The sequence below is a fragment of the Ricinus communis genome, chromosome 5, assembly GCF_019578655.1.
Source record: "Ricinus communis isolate WT05 ecotype wild-type chromosome 5, ASM1957865v1, whole genome shotgun sequence".
Classification (NCBI taxonomy): domain Eukaryota; kingdom Viridiplantae; phylum Streptophyta; class Magnoliopsida; order Malpighiales; family Euphorbiaceae; genus Ricinus; species Ricinus communis.
This window is the reverse complement of record NC_063260.1, coordinates 14,041,600-14,064,524: the sequence shown is the minus strand read 5'-3', so window position 1 is coordinate 14,064,524 and position 22,925 is coordinate 14,041,600. Positions and strand designations below refer to the sequence as shown.

Below are 22,925 nucleotides of genomic sequence, written 5' to 3'. Positions count from 1 at the left end.
CGAATGAGCATCCAAAACTACTGAGCAAATAAATTATATCCATGCCTTAACATGAACCCGGTAGATCGAACACCACAGGAAATGCAACATTATCAAGCAAGTAATCACATGGCAGGATCTGAGGCAAGAAACATGACTTGAATATTCACATGATTGTTGGCATAAAACAAACTTTACAAAAGAGTGTTCTAAGAACATATCACTTCCTCGGGCCTTTTAAAACTTTGCACCAAATACTGACTTCTTTTGTTCTATGCCCATCGGAAATGTCCCTCTATGGAGATGTAAAAGCCTTGAGATCCCGTATTGAATATTGCCTGCAACATAAAGGGCTTGACTTAGAATCATTAGAATGTGAGATTCCAGGAAGAGGAAAGTAATGAAGGGCTGACTTGCCGGATTGGTCGCATCACATTTTCAGCCACTTTGGTTTCATCAATTTTTTCTCAGCAGGCTTGGACTCTTGAGGAACAGGTGCAGGGGCTGCTGTTATAGGTTCTGGTGCAGATTGAACTGGCTCCGCTGCTGGTTCAGAAATCACATTCAAACCCTTCAAAGACATTATTTCTTCTTGGAGGAAGGGACCAGAATCGAGAGCTGCAGCATCATCACCTGAAAATTACATAAGAACAAATATTAGCTATCTATAGATGATCATAATATGGGCCTGGGTATTGGGAATATGGAGATAGAATCCACTGAAACACAGAGAATATGCTTATAATGGAAAAGAGATGAGCCAAAGGGGAGCAATATTAGAGTAATGGTTAGGAAAGTAGTAATGCAGCCTATTCGAGTGTTATAACTGTTAAAATTCTCCTCCTATTCACCAACAATATGACAATGCGCAAAGGCATAATACAGGAAGAAATGAATAATATAATTATGTTATAAAGCAACCGTAAGAATTCAGACCATATACACTCTTATCATTTTAAAGCATTGAATGTGAACTAACCTCGTGATAGATTATATGAAAAATAAACAATTGCGCCGGGAACAAATCCAGCTGAGTAAAAGTCCTGGGACAAGTCTTTTATTTGCTTCTTTGGAGGAGTGGTATCTGCAACATGAGCATATGTCAGAGTTGGCTGCATCAGTTTAACCAATTCCTCGCATAAATCAAATACATAACTATACGATCATATATAACAAATTAAATGCTGGCCTTCTCTTGCATACATATATAAAATGGCACTTCTGGTCGAGCAATCACTTTTATGAGCAGATCAAATAAGCACTGAATCTTTTCTGACGGATGAAAGGCTACCTCCAATGTATGATTATCAGGAAAACGTACCCTAATTACAGCCTGAATACACACATGAACAGGTTAAACCATAACCAAACTAGCATATGCATGCAGAATATATAGACAATGTTAAAATTAAGGGAGAGTTTGCCCCCCCCCCCCAAATAATGGAACTTTAAGGGAAACAAAAAAAAAAAAAACTCAGTGAGAACCTTTGTTAATTTAGACTTGCGAGCTGCTTCTTCAGCTTCCCGAATTTTTCTCGTCTTTAAGGATTTATCTGCTCATCATTACATCAAATAACAGAGATATGGATAAGAATGTCTTTCCTTTTTCTTAATGTTGCATATAGCATATGAATAACTGGATACGAATTCAATTTGACTAATCCCAAAAAATTTGCAATTCAAATTATTCTATCATCAACTACGTTAGAATGCATGCACAACAAAAGCGAAATGTTTACCTTCCCTTTTGGTTGCCATGATCCTATAGTAGTCCTCAGCAGTGAACTCATAGAAGTCATCTGACTCCTCTGCCGAAAAGAACGAAGCAACAATTAAGAGGTAATCCTAGGTTAATGTTATAAACTAGTCCAGGTTCATGCTTTGGCTTTTATAATGGGATAACGTTGAAGCCAATTATACCAGCATCAGACACTTGATTTGTTGAAGGAGAGAGCCCATTTGTTTCAAAAACACGCAGATCTCGACCAAACTTATCTTTAACAGCTGCGAGCTTGGCCTGATATCATGGAAAAAGTCAACCAAGTCAAATAATATGGGGGAAGCAGGGTACAAGCAACTCAAAAGTGACGATCATAATTAACATGACAGCTAAATGAAAATGGGGAACAATTAAACATACATAAGAAAATGCACAATAAAATAGTTTATTCTTGTATTTTTTTCTTTTTTCCTATGAAGCTCCTCCAAGGACTTCAATATCATCCCATAAATTGACCATTACATGATTTTATGATCATATATTGAGTCTGCAGTCCCTTTCTGCCTTAGCATGATGTGAGAACAACATAAAACAATAACATGATGCTTATTTGGGAATTAGACCTCATAACCTATTCTATATAGCTGACAGATTATTCAGTTCATTATCTCCAAGAATTAGAAACCACAAAGATACCACCTTCAGAAGAGAACATAGTCACCGATTACTCCAAAAGTTGACAGTACTCATTGCCATAAGTAAGGTGCAATTCCAAAATTTAATGGCAATCATAATGAAGATTGTGAGCAAAACAAAACCCCGAAAGCCTTTAAAACGTTTACTGTATCTAATTTACTGATTCAGTACTCAAACAAACTTTTGCAGCAACAGCAAAAAAGAAAAGCGTTAGTCAAAGCAACCCTTCAATCAATTGAAGAAGAAAACAGCACCATAAGAACCAAGATCAAAACTTCAATCAATTACCAGCCAATGGCATTATGATTATGAACTTAACTAGGACAGCAAGAAATAAGTACTATCTACATAACAAGTACTGCAGCTCAACTCCATATAACACGACCTATAACATTATACAAATCAATACATGCTCGTAAACCATGTATTTCACTTCACAAATTCCCAGTTTCTAAGATCCAAACCCAGTTCACAAATTCTTGTAAACTCTCTAGTGCAAGAGGGATTCAAAATGAGAAAAAGAACCAAATTTAACACAGAATAACTCATAATAAACAGAACCCAGATCGACCTATGTATCAAAGGCAAAAGGAAACCAACCAAGATTCATTTATAAACATAAAGAAAAAGAATGGAATACCAAAGCTGCTTCAGCTTCCATGATATCAATGGCAGTGAGTCTCCTTCTCTTCAGAGGTAGAGGTAAAGAACCATCAACTATCATCAGAGAATAAAAGCAACACCCCAGAAACGCAAAGGGAGAAATGATCGAGTGTATGTGTGTGTATATATACAAACGTTGTACCTGTTTTTGAATCCCCCTTTCCTTGGCGAGGCTGATTTACATATGTTCCTTTCTCTTCGATCTTTCTAATAAGTCTCCTCTTCTTGCACGTGATGATCGCACGTACTACTGCAACGGTTATAGCCACAGCTGATGCCGCTTGAAGCCGGTTCCATTGGGGGCCCATTTCAAGATGTTTTCGGCTTTACTTCAGACAGATAATGGGCCAGTTTTAAGCCCAATATTTCTTTTTCTACCAAAGAAAGAAATAAAGAAAAACATCAGAATTTCCGGCGTTATTAGTTTTTCCTTTTTTTATCAAATTCATGGGTTGTTTAATTTTTAATTTCTCTTCTTCACCTTCACATTTTTATTTTCTTTTCTTCATCTTCATGTTTTTATAATCTTTTAATTCTCATTTGAAAAATTAAAAAAAATTCAAAATTTAAATAAGAAAAAAAGAAATATGTGTTAGTTTGGATAAAATAATAAAAAATAATAGTGGCATCCTACATTATGGCTCTCTATTTTTTAAAACAAAAAAAATCTTAAGGTAATATTTTATACATTTATGTATAATTAGGAATTTTAAAAAATATTTTTCTGTTTTACAGTTTTAAAAAATTATGTTAACCGAATAAGAAATTCTATTTTTCTATTTTCTTATACCATTCTATTAGAAAATAACTCCAGTTTTCCACAGTAGACATGCAACTTTTTTATTTTTTTCATTTTTATTATATTAACATATTAAGAATATAGTATTTTAACTTCTTTAATTTATGGTTTAGACTTATTTTATTAAAAATTTGAAAATCAATTAAAAATAATTATAGATAATTAAAAAATAAGTAAAAAATAATTGAAGAGTAACCATAACATAAATTTATAAAAGAACAACCATATTTTTTAAGAAAATATATTTTATATCACAAAAAATATTTTTTTGTTAATTTTAAATATTTTTAAAGGATTTCTAATAAAGTAAATTTATTGTATGAATTCATTGTGTACTTATCAACATCAATGGCGATGTAATATTTTAAAATGTTATCTATTTAATAATATAATCGAGTCAATATAATGAGTATTTTTAACTTAATTGGAAATTAAAATTTAAAGGTGTAGATGAATTCAATTGGTGTTTATGATTTCATATCCAAAAACCGGTTAATAAAATTTTCATAATATTTAAAACTCAACTAAATTGATTATATTAACTCAGGAAAATCAATTTTAATTTCCAATTAAAACTAACATAAATTATATTTATGATATTTAAGACTAAAACAACAAGTACTGTTATTAAAAAAATAGTTTGATTCAGTTACATCCTAAATAATTATTTGCACTGTCTCAAATATATTAATTATTTGCACATTTGAGAACTAATTAAACTAGTTTATTGAGGACAGCTTAATAACTTTATTTGTTAAATAGAAAGAGAATTATTCAATACCTTGACCTTCAATTCAGAAAAAATGTATTGTAGTCCACAATGAACAGCGATATACCTCCCAACTCAATCCCATACGTAACCAAAACTTTTGTCCTTCCTAATCTCTCAAGAGTCCCAACTTTAGGTAGCCAATATCCCAGGGGAATAATTTGGCACTAAAGCAAAGCAACATCTCATTTTGTTTCCAATCATATTTCTTTCCATATTGAAATTGGAACTTCAAAGTTTTATACCCTTCAAATTGCCTTTAAAGTTATATTTGAAATATATTACTCTTGATAGTGGATGAAAGTTCTCGAATTTGAATCTTCTTATTTATATTGAACTAATTTTTATTTTTCATAGTGAATGTAAAAAATTATATTTTTATTGTCTAGTTTACTAAATTTTTCTTTTTACAAATAAAAAATAATGAATAAAATTTAGTAAAAATAAACAAATTTTTTTTATAAGTGTGATGGCATTATAAATTCAAAAATCATCAGAAGTTTATATTTTTAAAAATAAATTGAAGGAATGAGTAATAAAAAATTATAAGAGCATCTCCGATTGTGCTCTTTATAATAAACAACATTTTAAATAATATTTACACATGAAGAGTAAAATATTTTGTTGAAGTTCAATAGACTCTTAAATTTTATTTTATATCTTACTTTTATTATTAATAGTTTTAACTTTTTTATTTTTTTTTATTTTTATCAATGGAAAAGTAAAAATTGTAAATATCAATTAAATTAAATATCTAAAAATTTGTAATGTATTTATTAAATACAGAGTAGAGAGTGAAGTTTTGCTATGTATCTATTTTATATTTAAAAGTTTACTAAATTGACTATTTACTTTATATTTAAAAAATAAATAATGTATTAAAATCTCATATAACTTTTTAAAATAAAAAATTTAATATATATAATAATTGGATCGGAAAATGTTGTAAGTAAAGTCTCATCAATGACCTCACACACAAAAAAAGTGAGAGGAGTTTGCAAAGACAATGGTAGATATTCTAAATTAAGAGATTCAAGTATCACTACAGGAACACTTTAATGACTATAGTTTAATAAATATTCTAACCATTACAACATTCAAATAATGTGGATATATCTTTTACTAAATTATAAATAGCTAATTTTTATTTTTATTTATATCAAAATATACGTTTTTTATAATCATATTCAATATTTTATTACTTATTTATTTTTTTACTAAAAAATAAATAAGTAATAAAATATTGAATATGATTATAAAAAACGTATATTTTGATATAAATAAAAAAATAAATTAAGAATTTATTCGCATGCTCTCATATATTTTATATTTTATTAAATTTAACACTAATTTTTTTAAAATAATTAATTTCACTTATTTTTTTATACTAATTAAAATAAAAATTGAATCAAATATATTGAAAATATCAAATTAAAATGCTTAAAAAGTATTATTATTTAAAACGCATGACAAATAAATTTAAACAAGAATCATGCTGCTAATAAAAGCAAATTTATGTATTATGAATTCATAACTTTCTAATATCTAAATTCTAAGGTGGAAGGTCGTACCATCTAAATTCTAAAATAAAAAGACTATTTTACTTTTTTTTTTTGTTAAAAAAATAAATCTGACATCGTGTTTTAATAATTCAATAATTAATATTCTATTAAGCAACAAGACGATGAGGGCGGGCGACACCTTAAAAACTGAGAATTGGCCGGCAGCCAACAGTTCCAACGGGCGCACGTTAGCCTCACCCCCACCTTACACTCTTCATTTCAAAATTCCCCAAAACGTGACTCTTTTATGGCTTTATTATTATTATTATTATTATTATTATTATTCCTCCTTGGGCCCATTTTCAAAAATAAATTAAATTTAAAAAGAACCCCTTTAACTTTTCCCAAATTGAGAAATCTCCCCCACAATATCTTTCAACTTACATTTTCATTTAGTCCATTTCTCAATTGCCCAACTCTTTAAGGACCTCCATTTTCAAAAAACTTTCAATCGAAATAAAGAAATAAAAAAACAAGAAAGGAAAAACCAGAATCAGAATCACAAGTAGACGGAGAGAAATCTAGAGAGAGAGTGGCGGGTTAAAACGTAGATGACGATGGACAGAGAAAAGGAGAGAGAAATAGAGCTAGAAAGTGCAATGTACACAAACTGTTTGTTATTAGGTCTCGATCCGAACATTATCGGACTCGGACCATCATCCAACGGAACTCCACGGGTCGGACTTTTCCGTCACTCTAACCCTAAATTAGGCGAACAACTTCTCTACTTTATCCTTTCCTCCCTTCGTGGCCCCGCTCAATCCGCTAAAGTACAACACATTTTTCAACTTTTATGCGTTTATTATGGTTACTGAATTTATTTATTTATTTATAGTTTTTCTGTTGTTAATTGTTGTGATCTATTATTAGGATTTTGATAAGGTGTGGCCGATTTTCGATTCTGCTCAGTCGCGTGATTTTCGTAAAGTAAGGTTTAGGTTATGAATTTGATTTGATTGATTGATTGAATTTTGTTTGATGCTAATTTTTTTTTTTTGCTGTTTTACTTTGATTTAGATATTTTTTCAGTATGTTATTTACTTCTAATTGTTTTTAATTTGAATTGAATTTTTCTTTGTTGGTTAGGTTGTGCAAGGGATTATTAGCGAGCTCGAGTCACAAGGGGCACTTCCAAGGAGCAATTCGAGGGTTTCATCACTTGCTACTTGTTGTGGACCGAGGTACATTTTATTGATATGTTTTAGTATTCTGGAAGCGGCATTGGCTTTTGGGTAGCTAGGTAATATAATTAAAAAATATAAATTCAGATGTGAAAGTTATGCTTCATGCTTGTTATTGTTTTCAACGAGTCAAATGGTTGAAATAGGGTAATCGAGTAGAGGTTTTAGTTCTTATCACAGTACAAAATGAAAAGTTCAGCATTGTGAAATAATTTTCATTCATAGACCAGGCAATCTTCACAAAGGAGTCTGGTGATCTGTTTGGCTTTGGTGGGAATAAACTCAACTAAATGGACTTTACATATCATTTTAGCAGACAAAATTTGTCTATTTACCTGTCATTTTACTAGTGAAATTAGCATGTGCACAAGCCCTTCCACCATGTCTCTATTATGCATGGGGTGTTCATATAGGTTGAAACACTTTAGAGATTAGCACATATACATTAGCCCATTGGATTTAAATTTAATGTTGATGGTATTTAATTTATATAAAGCTTTAATAAGTCCATGTGGCTGCAAAGGTAGTATGCATGCTAGTAGAAGTGTTTTTACTTATTTAATGAAGCTTCTGATGTCACTGCAGATTTGTTGAACTTTTGTGGCAACTTTCCTTGCATGCTTTGCGGGAGGTTCACAGGCGCACATTTGCAGCTGATGTAGCTTCTAACCCACTACCTGCTTCACTAACTGATGTAACCTTTCAGCATGCAGCTACACTGCTTCCTGTAACAAAGGTAATAGTAATCTATTTATTTTAACATAAAAAACAATGAAGTGGAAAAAAATCAATATAGTTAAAGGCCTGGGTTGTTCAAAGCTGTTAGATGCAATTCATGGAATCAGGACTTACCCTTGCCTTTGACTAGTGGAACCCTGAACCAAACTTATTTAACTTTGAAATTTCAAGTGATTTTTTTTATAGTACAGATAGTATTATAGATTAATATGGAAATATATAGAGCACCGAGATAGGGAGAGAACTTCTAAAAGAGTGATGTAACATCCTTTTAGACAATTGTAATGCCAACTACGATGTTGAAAGGGGCTAACAAGAAGCTTCTTGGGGTCCATAATAGCATCAGTGGGAGAATGGGTATAAGTGAGTTCCTGATATAGGTTATAAAATGGGCCCCTTCTCCTTGTCATCCTTCATGAGTTTACTTGTTTGAAAATGGGGAGAAGGATAATATACATTTAATATTGATTTTCTAATGTGGACATGAATTAACGGACGAAATATGATTAACATCTTGGGTTTCCGAGATTTAGTTTTTCTCTCTATGGAGCAATTAAATTTTTCTTTCTATATGCTATTTATGTGCCCTTTCTGGTGCAAATGGGTGTTAGGTGTGTGTTTTCTGCAGCTTCTAATGGTTCTTATTGACTTCTTTGTGATGTTGCGTTGAATATGCCTGTTACAATATACAATTCATAGGCTGGATAGGGTTGACAAAAAAGTTTTATTGTGTATTATGGCCTTTTGACATGGTTTCCCTTCTCCCTACAAAATTACTTTTACTATATGTTATCCTCGGGGTACTTATTTCTAGAAATTCTTTGCTTGAATATCTGTAGCCATGTTTTGAAATATCTATCTTAAACAGGCTAGAATAGCACTTGAAAGAAGGAGGTTTCTTAAAAATGCAGAAATGGCAGTGCAAAGACAGGCAATGTGGTCCAATTTAGCTCATGAAATGACTGCAGAATTTCGTGGTCTTTGTGCTGAAGAGGTGAAGAGAAGTTTTTTTTTTTCTTTTGAGTGGCCAATAACATTTGAGTTTTTGCTCACACTTTTCCATGGAAAACCTGGATGCCAGGCTTATTTGCAGCAAGAGCTCGAAAAACTGCATGATTTGAGGAACAAAGTGAAGTTGGAAGGTGAACTGTGGGATGATCTTGTATCAAGTTCTAGCCAGAATTCCCATTTAGTTTCAAAGGCCACTCGCTTGTGGGAGTCCATTTTAGCTCGTAAAAGTAAGTTAAAACATCCATATTCTGGTTGCTACAAAAAATTTATTTATGTTAAGAGAAAGCACCATTTAGTAGCAAAATTTCAGTCTGAATTCTTTTTAATTTTAAAGCTGCTTTCAATATCAAACATACCCTTCATTATGCCCTTGGTTTCTGCAATTAATGAATTAAGATCACTTGGAAAATTAACATGGTTGAGCAGATCAGTTGTCATGTTTTAAAATGGTTTTTCTTCAAACTCGATACCTATTTATTTATTTTATGTGATCCTTTGTTCTCATAATGATAGTTAAATTTGGGGGCAAATTACAGCTGTTTTAGTTACAACTACAATGGACACGATACTTATATTTGTCTAAAAGTACATTTTGGTTTCTTTCAAGTCTTTCTCCTAACCTTTGTGTCTGATGCTGTTAATCACTGTTTCATGCGTATGACTCTGCTGACTAAACCTTCACATGTTTATTGTCTCCTTTTATAGGTCAGCATGAAGTTCTTGCTTCTGGACCGATTGAGGACCTAATAGCTCATCGGGAGCATAGGTAATTTCTATCAGATATGATTTTGAGTGCTGGAGATGCTACTTAACCACCTCCAAACTTTATACATATTCTTTTAACAGATACCGCATTTCTGGATCATCTTTACTCGCGGCTATGGATCAGAGTGCTCAGGTTCCTTATTCAGATACACATATTGATGACAAAGAACCAAGTGAGGGGTCATACATGAATGTAAATAAGGAAAAGCTAAAGAACAATTTAGATTCATCACATCTACAAGTAAATGATGAGACACATTCTCGGGTGGATGACAGAGGTGGGAGAGTCCACCCCACTGTCGATGTTGCAGAAATTATTCGGCGGTGGACACATGCATTGCAACGTATTCATAAACAATCACTTCATTTGGTATGCTATCTTCTTTTTCTGTCATAAACTGTTTAATTAAATTGTAAATTGTAAATAATCTTTTTCCATACCATTTCATGGCCTCTGAATATGTCCTGTGTCCTCGTTTCTCTGTGATATGTGTCATGAATTTGGTATGTATTTTGGAATTCAGTACTGTAAAGCTCTATCTAATAATATATATATTATTTCCTGCTACGATGAGTTCAAGTTTTTTGGGGAAGTACAGAGTCATTCTGCTGCAATGAGACATTTGTATTGAAGAGGTCTCAGGTGCTTGAAATAAATTTAGGTTGCAGTAGTAATTTCATATCTTGATCCAGTTTTTTGGTTTTAATCAAGATTGTGGCTGACATGCTCCAATTTGTATCTTAAAAGTTGAAGATAAATATTGCGTTTCATTATGAAAATCTTTTTAAGCCATGTCTACCTTTTAATTCTTTTGCATTATGAAACCGGCTCTTTGGTGTTTGTTGCACTGTTAAAGCAATGTTCTTGTTGATCTCCTTGGAACATGGGTTAATACCCATACGTCTTGATTCACTAACATAAGTTTATTATGGCATTCACTTCTTTTTTGAATTTTTCAAAGAAATAGGGAATTTATGCATTGCTAACAAAGTTTATGCTGGGGTGTTACTATTATTATTGATTGTATTTTGTGTATTTGCTGTTGGATGGTCCTATGTATTGAATCAAAGCTGCTTAGGGGATTTTTTTTCCATTTTCATTTTTGATATTTACTTTCAGTTTTCTAAATGCCAGGAGAGTTTCTTGTATCTGCAATATTTGTAAAGCTATGTTGAGTCTGTCCTTTTATTTTGGAATTTCCATCTCATAGTTGCGCTATATATGATTGAGAGCTAGTTAGGTGTGAGATATATTATTAATACTTCTTGTGTCTGCTGTCCCTACACCTTAATCTTGGAATTTTCCCAATATCTACATTTTTACTTTCCCACATACTATACACACTGAAAAAATTGTTAATTATAAGAATTGCTTAGAGATGAAAGCTTTGTATCTTTGGAAAATGACACTAGGAAAAGTATAAGTTACACGGGTCCATTAAAATTACAACACCAGAGATGGAAAAATGAAGGTTGAGGGAGTAATGAACTAGAGAAGTCCTTGTGAATTTTCCATATTATTACTAATGTAATGAGCTTCTGTTCTGCAAAAACATGTAGGCCAAAGCAAATGATGGAGAAGGTCCAGATTTATTACGGAGTGCACAAGATGGAGGTTCTAGTGGCCATTCTGAGTCTTTAGCTGCAACTCTTGCTGAACATCAGCAACATCTGGCTAGTTTTCAGGTAATGGATATTTTTTTTCTGTAAGCGGGAAAAATCTAGCAAAGCTATAATTCAATTTAAGCTTGAAGTTGGATGGATTCAAAGTTTATTTTCTCTTGGCATTGGACTAAACATTTGAAAAAAAATTGTTATCTGATTATGTTGATCACGTGAAACATGATAGGTAAGTATTCATTCTTTAAGCTTTTGCCTTGCATCCACAGAGCAAGCATGTTTCAAAATGTTGGTTGTTTTATTTCATTTTTTCATTTGGGATTTTATGTTAAGATCATTTGTCACATGTGGTGTCATACATTTGAATATCAGAAACTTTTACATTAATATAGCTGCTTCTTTGTGATTATTTGAATAGTCTAAAATTTCTAGGTGCTGGTGCATATCTGTGAACAATAGTGTTCGTGTTTTATGCATAATGCCTCGGGAGCTAAAATTTTAGTGAAGTGCTGTGGTTTTATTGCTATTTTTTTAAATTGTCCGATTCCTTTGAATTTTTATTATTGCATGTGTAAGAACTGAGCAAAGATCTGTCCTTGCTTGCTGCAACAATGGGGTTTGTTTTCAAGGTTGATATACATGGTTAAGGTTTTCTGTTGGGCAAAGCCTATTAATTTCTGATGAATAATAATTCATCATGACGGTGATGAGTGTGTGGTTTCCAATTAGACAATATATGTTCTGATGGATAGGTTTTAGATTCTGATTCTAGATTGCACTTGAAGAGCTTTTCTGCGCCTGCATTGTGTTTTTCAGCTTTCTATGCTTCCTTATTTACCTAATGCCATTCAGGATTTTTCTCATTCAAATACTTTTCTGTCCAGGTGCTTATTAACCAGCTCAAGGATGTTGCTCCAGCAATACAGAAGTCTATAGCAGAGTGTACAGAGACAGTAAATAATATATCCTCCAACCTTCCGCCAATGCCCAAGCATCGTGCTCTAGCAACTTCTCCTAGACAGGCTCAGAGCAGCGGAAGGACTTTGGTAATTGTTTGTCAAATGACCCTTTTTTTTGTAAGATATTGTGCTTAATGTTGCAGAATATAAGGAACTGATTTATTTTTTCTTCCAATAATTAGGAAAGCAGCTCAGATGATATTGCTGATGTGACTTCAAAAATGTCCTCTATTCAGCTTGAAAAGGTGTCTGCCAGCCCCCCTGCTTTAAAACTACCACAACTATTCAGTTTGACCCCCAATTCATCAGGAAAAGGTGGAAACATGCAGAAGAGACAAACTTTAGTTCCCCAAACCAACCAGATGGAAAATATGTCTGAAAGAAACTCTTTGGACCAACCTTTGTCGAATAGTCGCTTAGATAATACACCACAAGGTTTGATACGTCTCTTTGCCACCTATTCTGTACCCTTCTGCACACATAAAAGCTTATTGGCCCCCTGTAGACATCTCATTTATCAGTTATCAAAATCTTGTCTTTGAATTGCTTCACGTGGAGATTTTGATTCCCAATTTTTGTTATTTGCAGATAGTGACAATTCTTATGTTCAAAATTTAAAAAGATCTGTAAGAGAAGCAGCTCTGTCTACCCAATCTCTGAATTATGAGTCATCTCGAGACAGTCACACTGACGAAAGTTCGGAGAACTTCTTCTTACCTCTGTCAGCAACTGGGTTTTCTCGTCTGGGCATAGAAAACAAAGTCGCTTCAAGAAGAAGTAAAAGATTGTTTTCATCTCAGAAGGACACTGCCTTTCTTGAGACTCATGCTCCTGATGGTCAAATAGGAAGCAAGTATGATGATCTGCCGGACATATTAAATAATCCGGATTCTCTTACTAATTATGACCACATAAATGGCTTTCTATCAGCAGCTGTCTCAAATGGTGCAATGTCTGATGGACAAAGGACTTTCTTTGACATTGAGGAACCTCATGATCAGGTCTTCTCACCCCCTTTGTTCATGGACACATCACTGTTAGCAGATCCAGACGAGTATTTACTTGGTAAGCTGCTTTTAAATCAGTCCTGTTATGCTTATCTGTCAGTTTATGATCTCTTTATCTTCAATTTTTTTTTTTTTTGGTTAATATTTGTGCATATGTATAATGGTGATTTGAAGAGCTTCAAACATAAAATATTCTTTCATGTGCTAAGCTAGCATTTGGCACATTTCTGCACCAGATGTCAGATTATGCACTGGAGTTAGTTATGTTTGTGCCTTTAGTTCTTTGCTTTCTATTTTGTATATTGAAATGGTAAATGTGTGTACATTGTGGGTGGTTAAACCCTCACCTCTCCATTCAGTGGATTCCAAGCCTTTATCTGGGGTGCCTCCTTGGTATAGTTGTTTGCTTTGTTGTTTCTAACATCCTTCTCATTCAGACATGTTAAGATTAAGTTTCTTTAATTTTCTTGCAGCCCCGCTGACAGAAACTGAAACTGAAACTGCTTTATTGAAATGATGTTTGGTACTGTTGCTCTTGCGTTTTTGAGAAGATGATTCAGTCACTGGTGATGGTTTTGCTTGCATTCCTTGATTGGACAGTACTCCAAGCCTGCTAGTTTGTCATAAGGGTGGTGCTTGTATGTGTTGTTTCTTCCTCTTATGTACATTCTGTTGACCTCCTTAGCATTGTTGATATCCTATTTTTTGGGGGGGAAAATATGGACCAATTCGCTGCACTTATACCTACTGGATAACACCTGGAACCAAGATAGCCATCTCATATGGCAACTTATTTCTGGTTTTTGGAGGCCACGATCCACATTCAATCATATTATTGTGCTGATTCTCCCAGATGATTTATTTAGGGAGAAGTTATTGCTATACTAATGCTTCAAGATCAAAGGATGGCAGTTGTGTGCATCCCATAGTTTATCTGATGGATATGAGACGAGGCCTTAAGTCTGCACTGCATATGGCCTCTGGCAACTGCCAAGATTGATTGTTGATTAACTGATCCCTATGTATTTGATAGATGTGTATAATGAGGGATTTGATCGTGTATTTAGGTAATTGGTCAGCAACAAGAGATTAATGTGTTTTTCTTTTCCCCAATTTTTGATTTATAAGGAATAACTTTGTATTTGTTATTATTTTAGTTTCAATGATTCAATCCTGTTGCAGTATTGCAGGCTGCTGAACTTGAATTTGTGCACTGATGTTACATTTTACATTGATACAACAGCGAGAAGTCTTGCTGTTGCATGCTCGTATTTTTTGCTTCAGTTTTTAATCTATAAACTCAGTAGGCGGATCAAATTTTCTTTTTCTCCTTATCTTTTACCATTTTCCCCCCGTTTACTGCTCTTTTGGCATGTCCTAGGATAATTGTATGCATACTTTGTCGTCCTCTGCCAGGGTTGCTCCTGTTGATTTCACATGCATTGATTATTTAGATAGAATGCGAGACATTTTCTGAGTCATTTACAAGAACATATCATCCGCAGTGATTATTTAATGTCAATTATTTATTGATTCTGGACACAGAAAAAAAAAAAAAAAGACAAGATTCTCTTTGTTATTTTTTTAGAAAAATATCAGAAATTCTTATGGTTTTTTTTTTTCTTTTATCAAAGTTATTGTATATTTTATTTTTTACTTTTAGTGTATTAAAATATTAATACGCTTTTTATTTTTTTTTTAAATTTACTGTTTTGGTTATTTTTAGCTTTTTTATTTTTTTTTTAAAAGTAAAATAACTAAAAATAATAATAAATTGAAATATAATTATATATTATAAATTTGAAAAGAAAACTCAGAACAATATTTTGAAAAAAGAATTTTACACATTAAAAATGATAATTCTATTATTGATTTGAGAATATTTTAGAAAAGTTGCTATATTTTTTTAATAGTTTAAATATAAATATTATAGATTCCAACCAATTTGAAGCAACCCTCCTTTTAGAGTTTCGATCTATATCAATAACATAAAAATAACTACTTATTTTTCTTTCATTAAATTTTTAAATGAATGTGCTTGAATATGGAACATGATTTCTTGTTCAACAATACAATTAATTGATTTAAATATTCATTAAGAGAAAAATAACGTTCATAAAATATTTATTATCATTATTATTATTATTTTTATTATTAGAAAAATGAAAGGTCAATTTAGTACAACAGAAAATGAAATTTTGTTCCACATATCACTCAACTACTAAAAACAAAATCATATTTCATTAATAGTAAAATTGAATAAATATGATTACTAGATGAATCACACAGAAAAAATAGCTTCATGTTATCACTTTATATTTCATAGCTTTTACCATATGAAAGAACCTGGTGGATGAAGACAGTAATAAGAAATCAAATTATAATAGGAAACTTTTAAGAAATATCTTAAAATTAATAAAAAAAATCATTTTTACTATATAATTTTTTTAAATAATACAGATTTTTTAACTTTTTTTTTCTAAAAATACTTCGTGGTTATTTTTATTGTTCTTTAGTTATTTTTTTTTATTATTTTACTAAAGAACAACAAAAAAAACTAAAAAAACAACCAAAATTATAATTTTGAAAAAAAAAGTTTAAAAATGTACTTTTAAGAGCATTTTTGTTATTTTTCCAAAATAACTTACTCAAAGCCCAAACCATCTTTATTATCATATCATAAGTGAATAAAAATAAAAAATTCTTATGGTATATTTATCATATCCCCAAGCCAAATTAAATGAGATGTATCTTTGGTAATTGTTTGAATTTGACTCGAATGCATGAAATTTTTTAGTTTGTTTAGATTTTTTAAAAATTATGACGGCTCGATTTTAGTTTTATTTTTGAATTTGATAAAAAATTTAAGCTGTTTAATTTTATTAAAAGAATTGAATAAAAATTGAAAAAATTAAGCTGGATTCAACATGATTATATACTTATAGACTTATTATAAATATAATATATTTAAAATTAATCTTATTTATTGATAATAAAAATAAATCTAATAAATTTTTTATAAATTAAAATGTAGATTTTATATTCAATTAGGATACATCTTCTTTAAATGTATTTTTATTTTTATAATTCATGATCTGCTTCATTATAATTTATTTAAACCTTCACACATTTCTTTGCAGTATGTTCTTCAAAGTTGTTATTTCTAGTAGTAAAGTAGTCCAGGAATTATTTTCTTCTTCCATATTTGGAAATATAATAATATTTTTTAAAGGTTTCTGTTCCAATTTTTTTTGTGTACTTTATTTTGAATACAGAAAAATATTAATTTATTTTCATCGTTTTGTGGTGGTTTTATTTATTAATTTCAGTATTTTATTTTTATTTATTTTAGTTTATATAAAAAAAATTAATATTTTAAACTGTTGAATTCTGCTAACTCTTTAATTTGTTCGAATTCGTCCAACCTGATTCGGATCACTAATATGATTGATTGTATCAGACTAAAGCTGAAGAATGATATATTCAAATGTAGAGCTTATTACAACATTAACCATAAACTCGATGTCACCAAAAGCCAATCAATTATCGTAACACTCAATCTCACAGCCGCCACGTCACGCACCTGACATTAACAAAATTTATTTTAGTTAAAAAAAGAAAATAGATAAATAAATACAGGAAAAACAGAGAGGGACAGCCCATCATCGTCCACCTAAGAAGGTAGATCAGCTTGGCTTTCTCTTCTCTCTATCTCAAAATCGCCATTGAAACTGAAACAGTTAGATTCGACATCTCAAAGGTATTCTTACAGATTCATGAAGCCCTAATTTCCTATCTATGTAAATTCTCCAATTACACTCATCCTTTAATCTACAAACCATGCGTTTATCCTGCCCTTTGTAATCTCTTCACTCAAAAATTAAGAAAAAAATCGAAATTTTTTCTCCATTTCTATTTCAAGATTCAGAGAGAGAAGATATTTTGGGATTTTGATCGGGGGAAGAAATGCCAAGTGTAGCTGTTAAGTTGTATAGTGTCTTCTTTAAGTTCCTTTTAAAACACCGATTACAAAGTCGGATCCAAACACCTATCGATTCTTCTTCCTCTTCTTCTTCTAACCCATTCGGTGTCACAACCCGACCCGAAGAATCCGTTTCCGCTCCTAATCCGTCTTTCACCGACGGTGTTGCCACCAAAGATATTCATATCGACCCCTTCACTTCTCTCACAATTCGGATCTTTCTTCCCGAATCAGCTCTAAATCCACCTGAACCCGATTCAAAATACCAATCTAAACCTAAAGCAAAACCAAACCCTAATAAAAGTTCTAATCTCGATCATCTTCACAACGACAATCACCTTCACGTTATACGGAGAAACAGTCTTGGACACACTTCTACGGCTAGTAACACTGGATCACCGTCGCCCCCTGAATCTAGAAGGAATAGCTATGGTTGTACTAATGATGTTGTCGTTGTTGAGTCTTTAAATAATGTTGTTTACAGAGGATACGCACCAAATGTTGATAAAACAAAGAAATTGCCAATAATGTTGCAATTTCATGGTGGTGGATGGGTTAGCGGAAGTAATGATTCAGTTGCCAATGATTTCTTCTGTAGAAGGATTGCTAAATTATGTGATGTGGTTGTCGTTGCGGTTGGCTATAGGTTGGCCCCGGAGAATAAGTATCCAGCTGCTTTTGAAGATGGGTTAAAGGTTTTGAATTGGTTAGGAAAGCAAGCTAATTTGTCTGAGTGTAGTAAATCCATGGGGACTGCTAAAGGTGCCGCGGAGTTTAAGAAGGCTGATCTTGCTAGACATATTGTTGATACTTTTGGTGCGTCTATGGTTGAGCCATGGCTCGCTGCTCATGGTGATCCATCTAGGTTAGTAGTTTAACTTGTTTTTTATTGGTTGGCATTTACAATTTATTGATTGGACGTTTTTACTGTTTCAGATTTTGTTTTTGGTTGAAAATAAGCTTAAGTTGTTATGCTTTTAATTGCATTGCTTGCATTTTAGTAAGGTTGGAAGTGAAGTCCTGATCTGCATGCATAGTATAAGGCATTGTCTACTGAATTCATGAAATGGGATGAATTTAGGCAATTATTATGGTTAGTTCGGTAGAAAATGCAGGGGAATAGGTATTGCTAGCTGTTATTGGCAAATGGAAGACGGCATTGAAGTTTTAGATAAGATCGATGTTCTCAGTTTAAATATATGGATTTGTTTCAGATACAGGTTAGTTTTGACAAGCATACTATTTTGCTTTTATTTACTGGTTTTTGAAGGGGAATGCGGTTTGCTTTGGCAAGATTTGCTAGTGTTCCTTGGTTGGTGTCATATTATTCTGATTTGTTTTGACTTCTGATGGGGAATGCTAGAAGGGCTTGAAGTGCATGGGTTTGTTAAGCTTATTGCTTATATCCCTTTTCTTAAATCTTAAATCTTAATTGTTCAAGTAAAACTATGTCTCTGTCAGTTTTTATTACAGATTCTAGTGACATGCTAAAGTTTCTGCATAATTGATCTTAGGGTCTAAATCAGTATGCAGAACTTGCCAAAGTTCAAAATGCCTTTTGGTTCTGCCATGTCATATTTAATTTCAGTCACATGGCTTTCAGAAGATCCGTTGCGATTTGCAAGCTGGATAAATTTTTCTGTTTCCTCTAGATCTGGTGTCTGTCACTGCAATTAATAAATCTGAAGACTAAATCATTCAAGCTTCAGCTAGTCCTTTCATGAACTGAAGTTACCTGGCACTCTTGTCTTTATTGTGGAGAGTGGTGGACACGGCGGGTTATGTTTAGCAAAATTTTGTACCATGTTTTACTTGGTTTTCTTTAGGTGGCATTTTTGTAGGTGACTAAGACAACCATAGATCTCTATTGTGTTATTATTTTGGTCTTTCAACTATAAGTTAGAAAGATAATTATTTTGGTTTCTATTCTTTAAATGTGTCATCTATTTCTTTTGTCATTTTTTTTAAAGTTATATTTGAAATCCGAAATTTGATTGTTCTCTTGCACTTTTGCCTTTAACTTGATTTCTTATCAAAAGATTGTCCCATAAATATGGACATTGATCTGAGCCTTTGCCATATTGATTGGATTCTAGCTTTTTGCTTCTTGAGTTGATGGATTTATGAGCCAAACTAGCACAGGCATCAAACTAAGTTCTGTATACTTTGATTTGGGCTTTTATCAAATCAAATAGATGTTAATATTTCCAATACCTTGATCTAATGGATTTTGGTTTCTTGGTTCTTGAGTTGATGGATATACTAGCCAACTTAGGCAATGGAACTTCCTTTTGATCTGTGTGGCCTTTATGAGCTAAGGAATGTGTTTTAAGGTTCAAACAATTAGACATAATGTGTTAACTGGGAGGGGGCAGAAAGGCGCAGGTATTGTTCATATCTATAGAGAGACACCATCTATCTTTGGTTATGCAGCTCTGTTGACCTCTACAGGGCAGTTTATGTAGCAACCTGGTTAGCTGAGAGGGCATATTTTGGAAATTTTTATTGGAGATAGTTGAAAGTGCTTCTTTTAAAAGTCTAGTGGTTGTTAATATTATCGGTTTTTTTACTTTGACCAGAGTTTTTCCTGATCCCTTTCCTTTTTCTTTTTTTGTTTTTTTGGTTTTGATCATCTAACCAATTGGTTGGGAGCTTCATTTATTCAATTAATGCAGTCTCAAGGTTTCCAAGAAATATGAAGCAATTGTTTTCTTTTGGATTTAGTACTGCCTAACATGATGAAGATGATAAGATTGGATGTCAGTTTATATTTTGAAATGGCTACATGATCTCCCTTATAAATGTCAAAGCATTTTGTGATTTTTCTTTTCAATGCAAAAATAGAACAAAAATAGTTCTGGTGCATTTGCTCTCTTTTCTTTAACTTAGCGTGGTCTCCCTTTTTCTCTTAAATGCACACAGCAAAAAAAACAAGTTACCCCTCTGTATGTGAGGCAGAGAGAAGTTTTGATTTCCTTGGCCTATAAGATGAAATATGAATTAGGGCAATATTCATGATAAGTAGTATGATCTGGAAGTTTGACACCTGCTTAGAGCTGACTATTCAAACTATAAAAAAAAAATGTTTTGTGGCCAATTTTATGTATTCAGGTGATTATGCTTATATGTTCAGGTGATTATGCTTATAAGTTTGGCTATATGTTCTGTTTTCTAATTTTTCTATAGCCATGTTTCCTTATCTCTGTATCTGCTCTTTTTTGTTAGTGTAGGTAGATACATATATATTCTTTCACATACAATTAACTTCCCTCTTCTGTGCAAAATTATCATTATATAATTTTATTCATCTGTTGTGAAGCTTATAATTTGTTATATTTTGTGAAACAGATGTGTTCTACTTGGAGTTAGTTGTGGTGCAAATATTGCAGACTATGTGGCTCGAAAAGCCGTAGAGGCAGGCAAGCTTTTGGATCCTGTTAATGTTGTAGCTCAGGTCTTGATGTATCCGTTCTTCATTGGGAGCATCCCTACACATTCTGAGATAAAATTGGCAAATTCCTACTTCTATGATAAGCCAATGTGCATGCTTGCGTGGAAACTCTTTCTACCAGAGGAAGAGTTCAGTCTTGACCACCCAGCTGCCAACCCCTTGATCCCTGGCAGGGGACCTCCTCTAAAGCTTATGCCCCCAACACTGACAGTGGTAGCAGAACATGACTGGATGAGAGACCGGGCCATTGCTTACTCTGAGGAGCTGAGGAAGGTGAATGTAGATGCCCCTGTTCTAGAGTATAAGGATGCAGTTCATGAATTTGCAACCCTTGACATGCTTCTGAAGACCCCTCAGGCCCTGGCATGTGCTGAGGACATTGCTATTTGGGTCAAGAAGTACATTTCATTTCGAGGCCATGAGTTTTCATATTAAGGGGATAGCAAGTCAAAGCAAAAGATACTGCACAAGGGGCATCATATATCTGTGTCATGTTACCTAGTGAGAGAGTACTGGCTATACTATCACGCGGGATTGCGAAAAGAAGGGGTTCTATAAAATTTTTTCATTGGTTGTTTCTGGGTAATGTAGTTGCTGGGGGGGTTCATCACTTTTTCCTGTTTACAACTTGAGCTGTCGGGTTCAATTTTGTAAGATATAGAACTTCCGAGTTTAGGCTTAGTCTCCTGTCGAGGATGTGCCACATTAGGACTTTGTCGACAGATAGAATTTTATCCCCGTGTATTAAAATGTACTATTGCTCCTGAACAGAGTCAATGAATGAATTTTTCTTTTATCCCTTCCGTCGTAGAGAGGTTCAGCCCTTATGGAATCTTATCCACTTGATAATCTTATATCTAAAAGCTACTTGTAATATCTAGAAATGTTTCCTATGCTTATAAATACAGCTCTAATTGCATAGCATAGGAAACCGTGGGGCCTCGCTTCATTTGATGAACTATGCTTCGCCCTGGTTCTTAATGTGAGTATGGAACCACCAAGAAGCCGTAGAGCAATGATACAGAAGCCAGCTGTTGCTCCAAGAGGCTATATTTCTTGGTTCCCTGCGTATCTCTTTCGGGTACTATATTCCCTCAATAGTGGAAGTACTTTTGAGGGATGCAGTGTCTTGTAAGAAAGTACCAAGTATACAAACGTAATCAGACACCCATCCATTCTTTCAATGTAAGAAGCAAAGGACGCAGCCGATGCATGCAGCAATTTTATAAAATCCAATTGGTTACTTTCATCAATGACTTTTGGCGTGTTTGAATTTTAGTAGCCTCTGACTCTTTCCTCCAAGTTTTCAATTCTTTTTAGGATTATTAAATTTTGACAAGATTCGTTCAAGGGATAGATACAATATATAATTACATAGCTTCGTAAGACTCATAATATAAATAAATTAAATTTTATGACATTTCAAATTTAAAAAATTAAACGGGCTATGTAATCCGTTTAATTAATTTTTATGTTAATATATGATACATAATCTATTTCTTTTTTTTGAAGAGAATATATAATACATAGTCTATTTGGAAACTATTAGCCGTAATTACTTTATTTTTAAAAATAATTATATTTAAACATTTACAGTAATACAAAATTAAAATTACATATCATTACACATATATTATTTGTTTTAGATTTTGCTTATTCCATATATTATTTATATACTTTATAGATTAAATATACATATTATATTATGCAAAGAGTCATTTTAATTCATATATTTTAATAGTTAAGAAACAAGTCATAATAGATTATACATTCAATAAGTATACACAAGTTACTTAACACGAATCATAAATAAGAATTCATTATTCTTTAAATTATAATCATATATTAACAGGAGACATTTAGGAAAAATATAATCCAAATTATCTGCCCTAACCTTAGCTTGTGTTTATAAAGATTTGTACCTTCTAGCGGATTTAAGCTATGGGTATGGCCTTGTAGAGAGTTATAATTCATTCATTTATATTTTCAGGTCAATTTTAATATAACCATATTATTATTCGGT

At 32.5% G+C, this 22,925-nt stretch overlaps 3 protein-coding genes across 4 annotated transcripts; 2 read left to right on the top strand and 1 right to left on the bottom strand.

The window, feature by feature from the left end:
• Positions 1-4: 4 nt before the first annotated feature.
• Positions 5-3,291, bottom strand: LOC8270500 (plant UBX domain-containing protein 1). 2 transcript variants are annotated; one of them, XM_048375090.1, is made up of 9 exons: positions 3,201-3,291; positions 3,036-3,083; positions 1,900-1,996; positions 1,719-1,787; positions 1,465-1,532; positions 1,183-1,312; positions 959-1,063; positions 397-612; positions 5-317 (listed from the first exon to the last, which is right to left on the bottom strand). In XM_048375090.1, the coding sequence occupies exons 2-8, from the start codon at positions 3,054-3,056 to the stop codon at positions 410-412; spliced, it is 693 nt and encodes a 230-aa protein (XP_048231047.1). In that variant the 5' UTR covers positions 3,057-3,083; positions 3,201-3,291; the 3' UTR covers positions 5-317; positions 397-409. The 2 variants fall into 2 exon arrangements, with proteins under 2 accessions (XP_048231047.1, XP_048231046.1); XM_048375089.1 differs by having other exon boundaries at positions 3,036-3,235.
• Positions 3,292-6,607: 3,316 nt separating this feature from the next.
• LOC8270498 (AUGMIN subunit 6) lies at positions 6,608-14,674 on the top strand. Its single transcript, XM_048374463.1, has 13 exons — positions 6,608-6,958; positions 7,059-7,115; positions 7,275-7,369; positions 7,955-8,105; positions 8,976-9,101; positions 9,189-9,345; positions 9,824-9,884; positions 9,965-10,253; positions 11,444-11,569; positions 12,388-12,549; positions 12,645-12,897; positions 13,051-13,527; positions 13,943-14,674. Exons 1-13 carry the CDS (start codon positions 6,740-6,742, stop codon positions 13,984-13,986), a joined length of 2,217 nt encoding a protein of 738 aa, XP_048230420.1. The 5' UTR covers positions 6,608-6,739; the 3' UTR covers positions 13,987-14,674.
• Positions 14,675-17,105: 2,431 nt separating this feature from the next.
• On the top strand, positions 17,106-21,700 carry LOC8270499 (probable carboxylesterase 11). Its single transcript, XM_002526879.4, has 2 exons — positions 17,106-18,316; positions 20,800-21,700. Exons 1-2 carry the CDS (start codon positions 17,436-17,438, stop codon positions 21,335-21,337), a joined length of 1,419 nt encoding a protein of 472 aa, XP_002526925.2. The 5' UTR covers positions 17,106-17,435; the 3' UTR covers positions 21,338-21,700.
• The last annotated feature ends 1,225 nt before the right edge of the window (positions 21,701-22,925 follow it).

Bases quoted from the DNA above. Each gene is read 5' to 3' on its own strand.
- LOC8270498 (XM_048374463.1), top strand. From the start codon at position 6,740: ATGACGATGGACAGAGAAAAGGAGAGAGAAATAGAGCTAGAAAGTGCA. The intron at 6,959-7,058 runs GTACAACACATT...ATCTATTATTAG, and splicing joins GCCCCGCTCAATCCGCTAAA to GATTTTGATAAGGTGTGGCC. The intron at 13,528-13,942 runs GTAAGCTGCTTT...ATTTTCTTGCAG, and splicing joins TCCAGACGAGTATTTACTTG to CCCCGCTGACAGAAACTGAA.
- LOC8270500 (XM_048375089.1), bottom strand. From the start codon at position 3,119: ATGATAGTTGATGGTTCTTTACCTCTACCTCTGAAGAGAAGGAGACTC. The intron at 1,997-3,035 runs GTATTCCATTCT...CCATGATATCAG, and splicing joins TGGAAGCTGAAGCAGCTTTG to GCCAAGCTCGCAGCTGTTAA. The intron at 1,313-1,464 runs GTTCTCACTGAG...GTGTGTATTCAG, and splicing joins GCAAGTCTAAATTAACAAAG to GCTGTAATTAGGGTACGTTT.
- LOC8270499 (XM_002526879.4), top strand. From the start codon at position 17,436: ATGCCAAGTGTAGCTGTTAAGTTGTATAGTGTCTTCTTTAAGTTCCTT. The intron at 18,317-20,799 runs GTTAGTAGTTTA...TTTGTGAAACAG, and splicing joins GCTCATGGTGATCCATCTAG to ATGTGTTCTACTTGGAGTTA.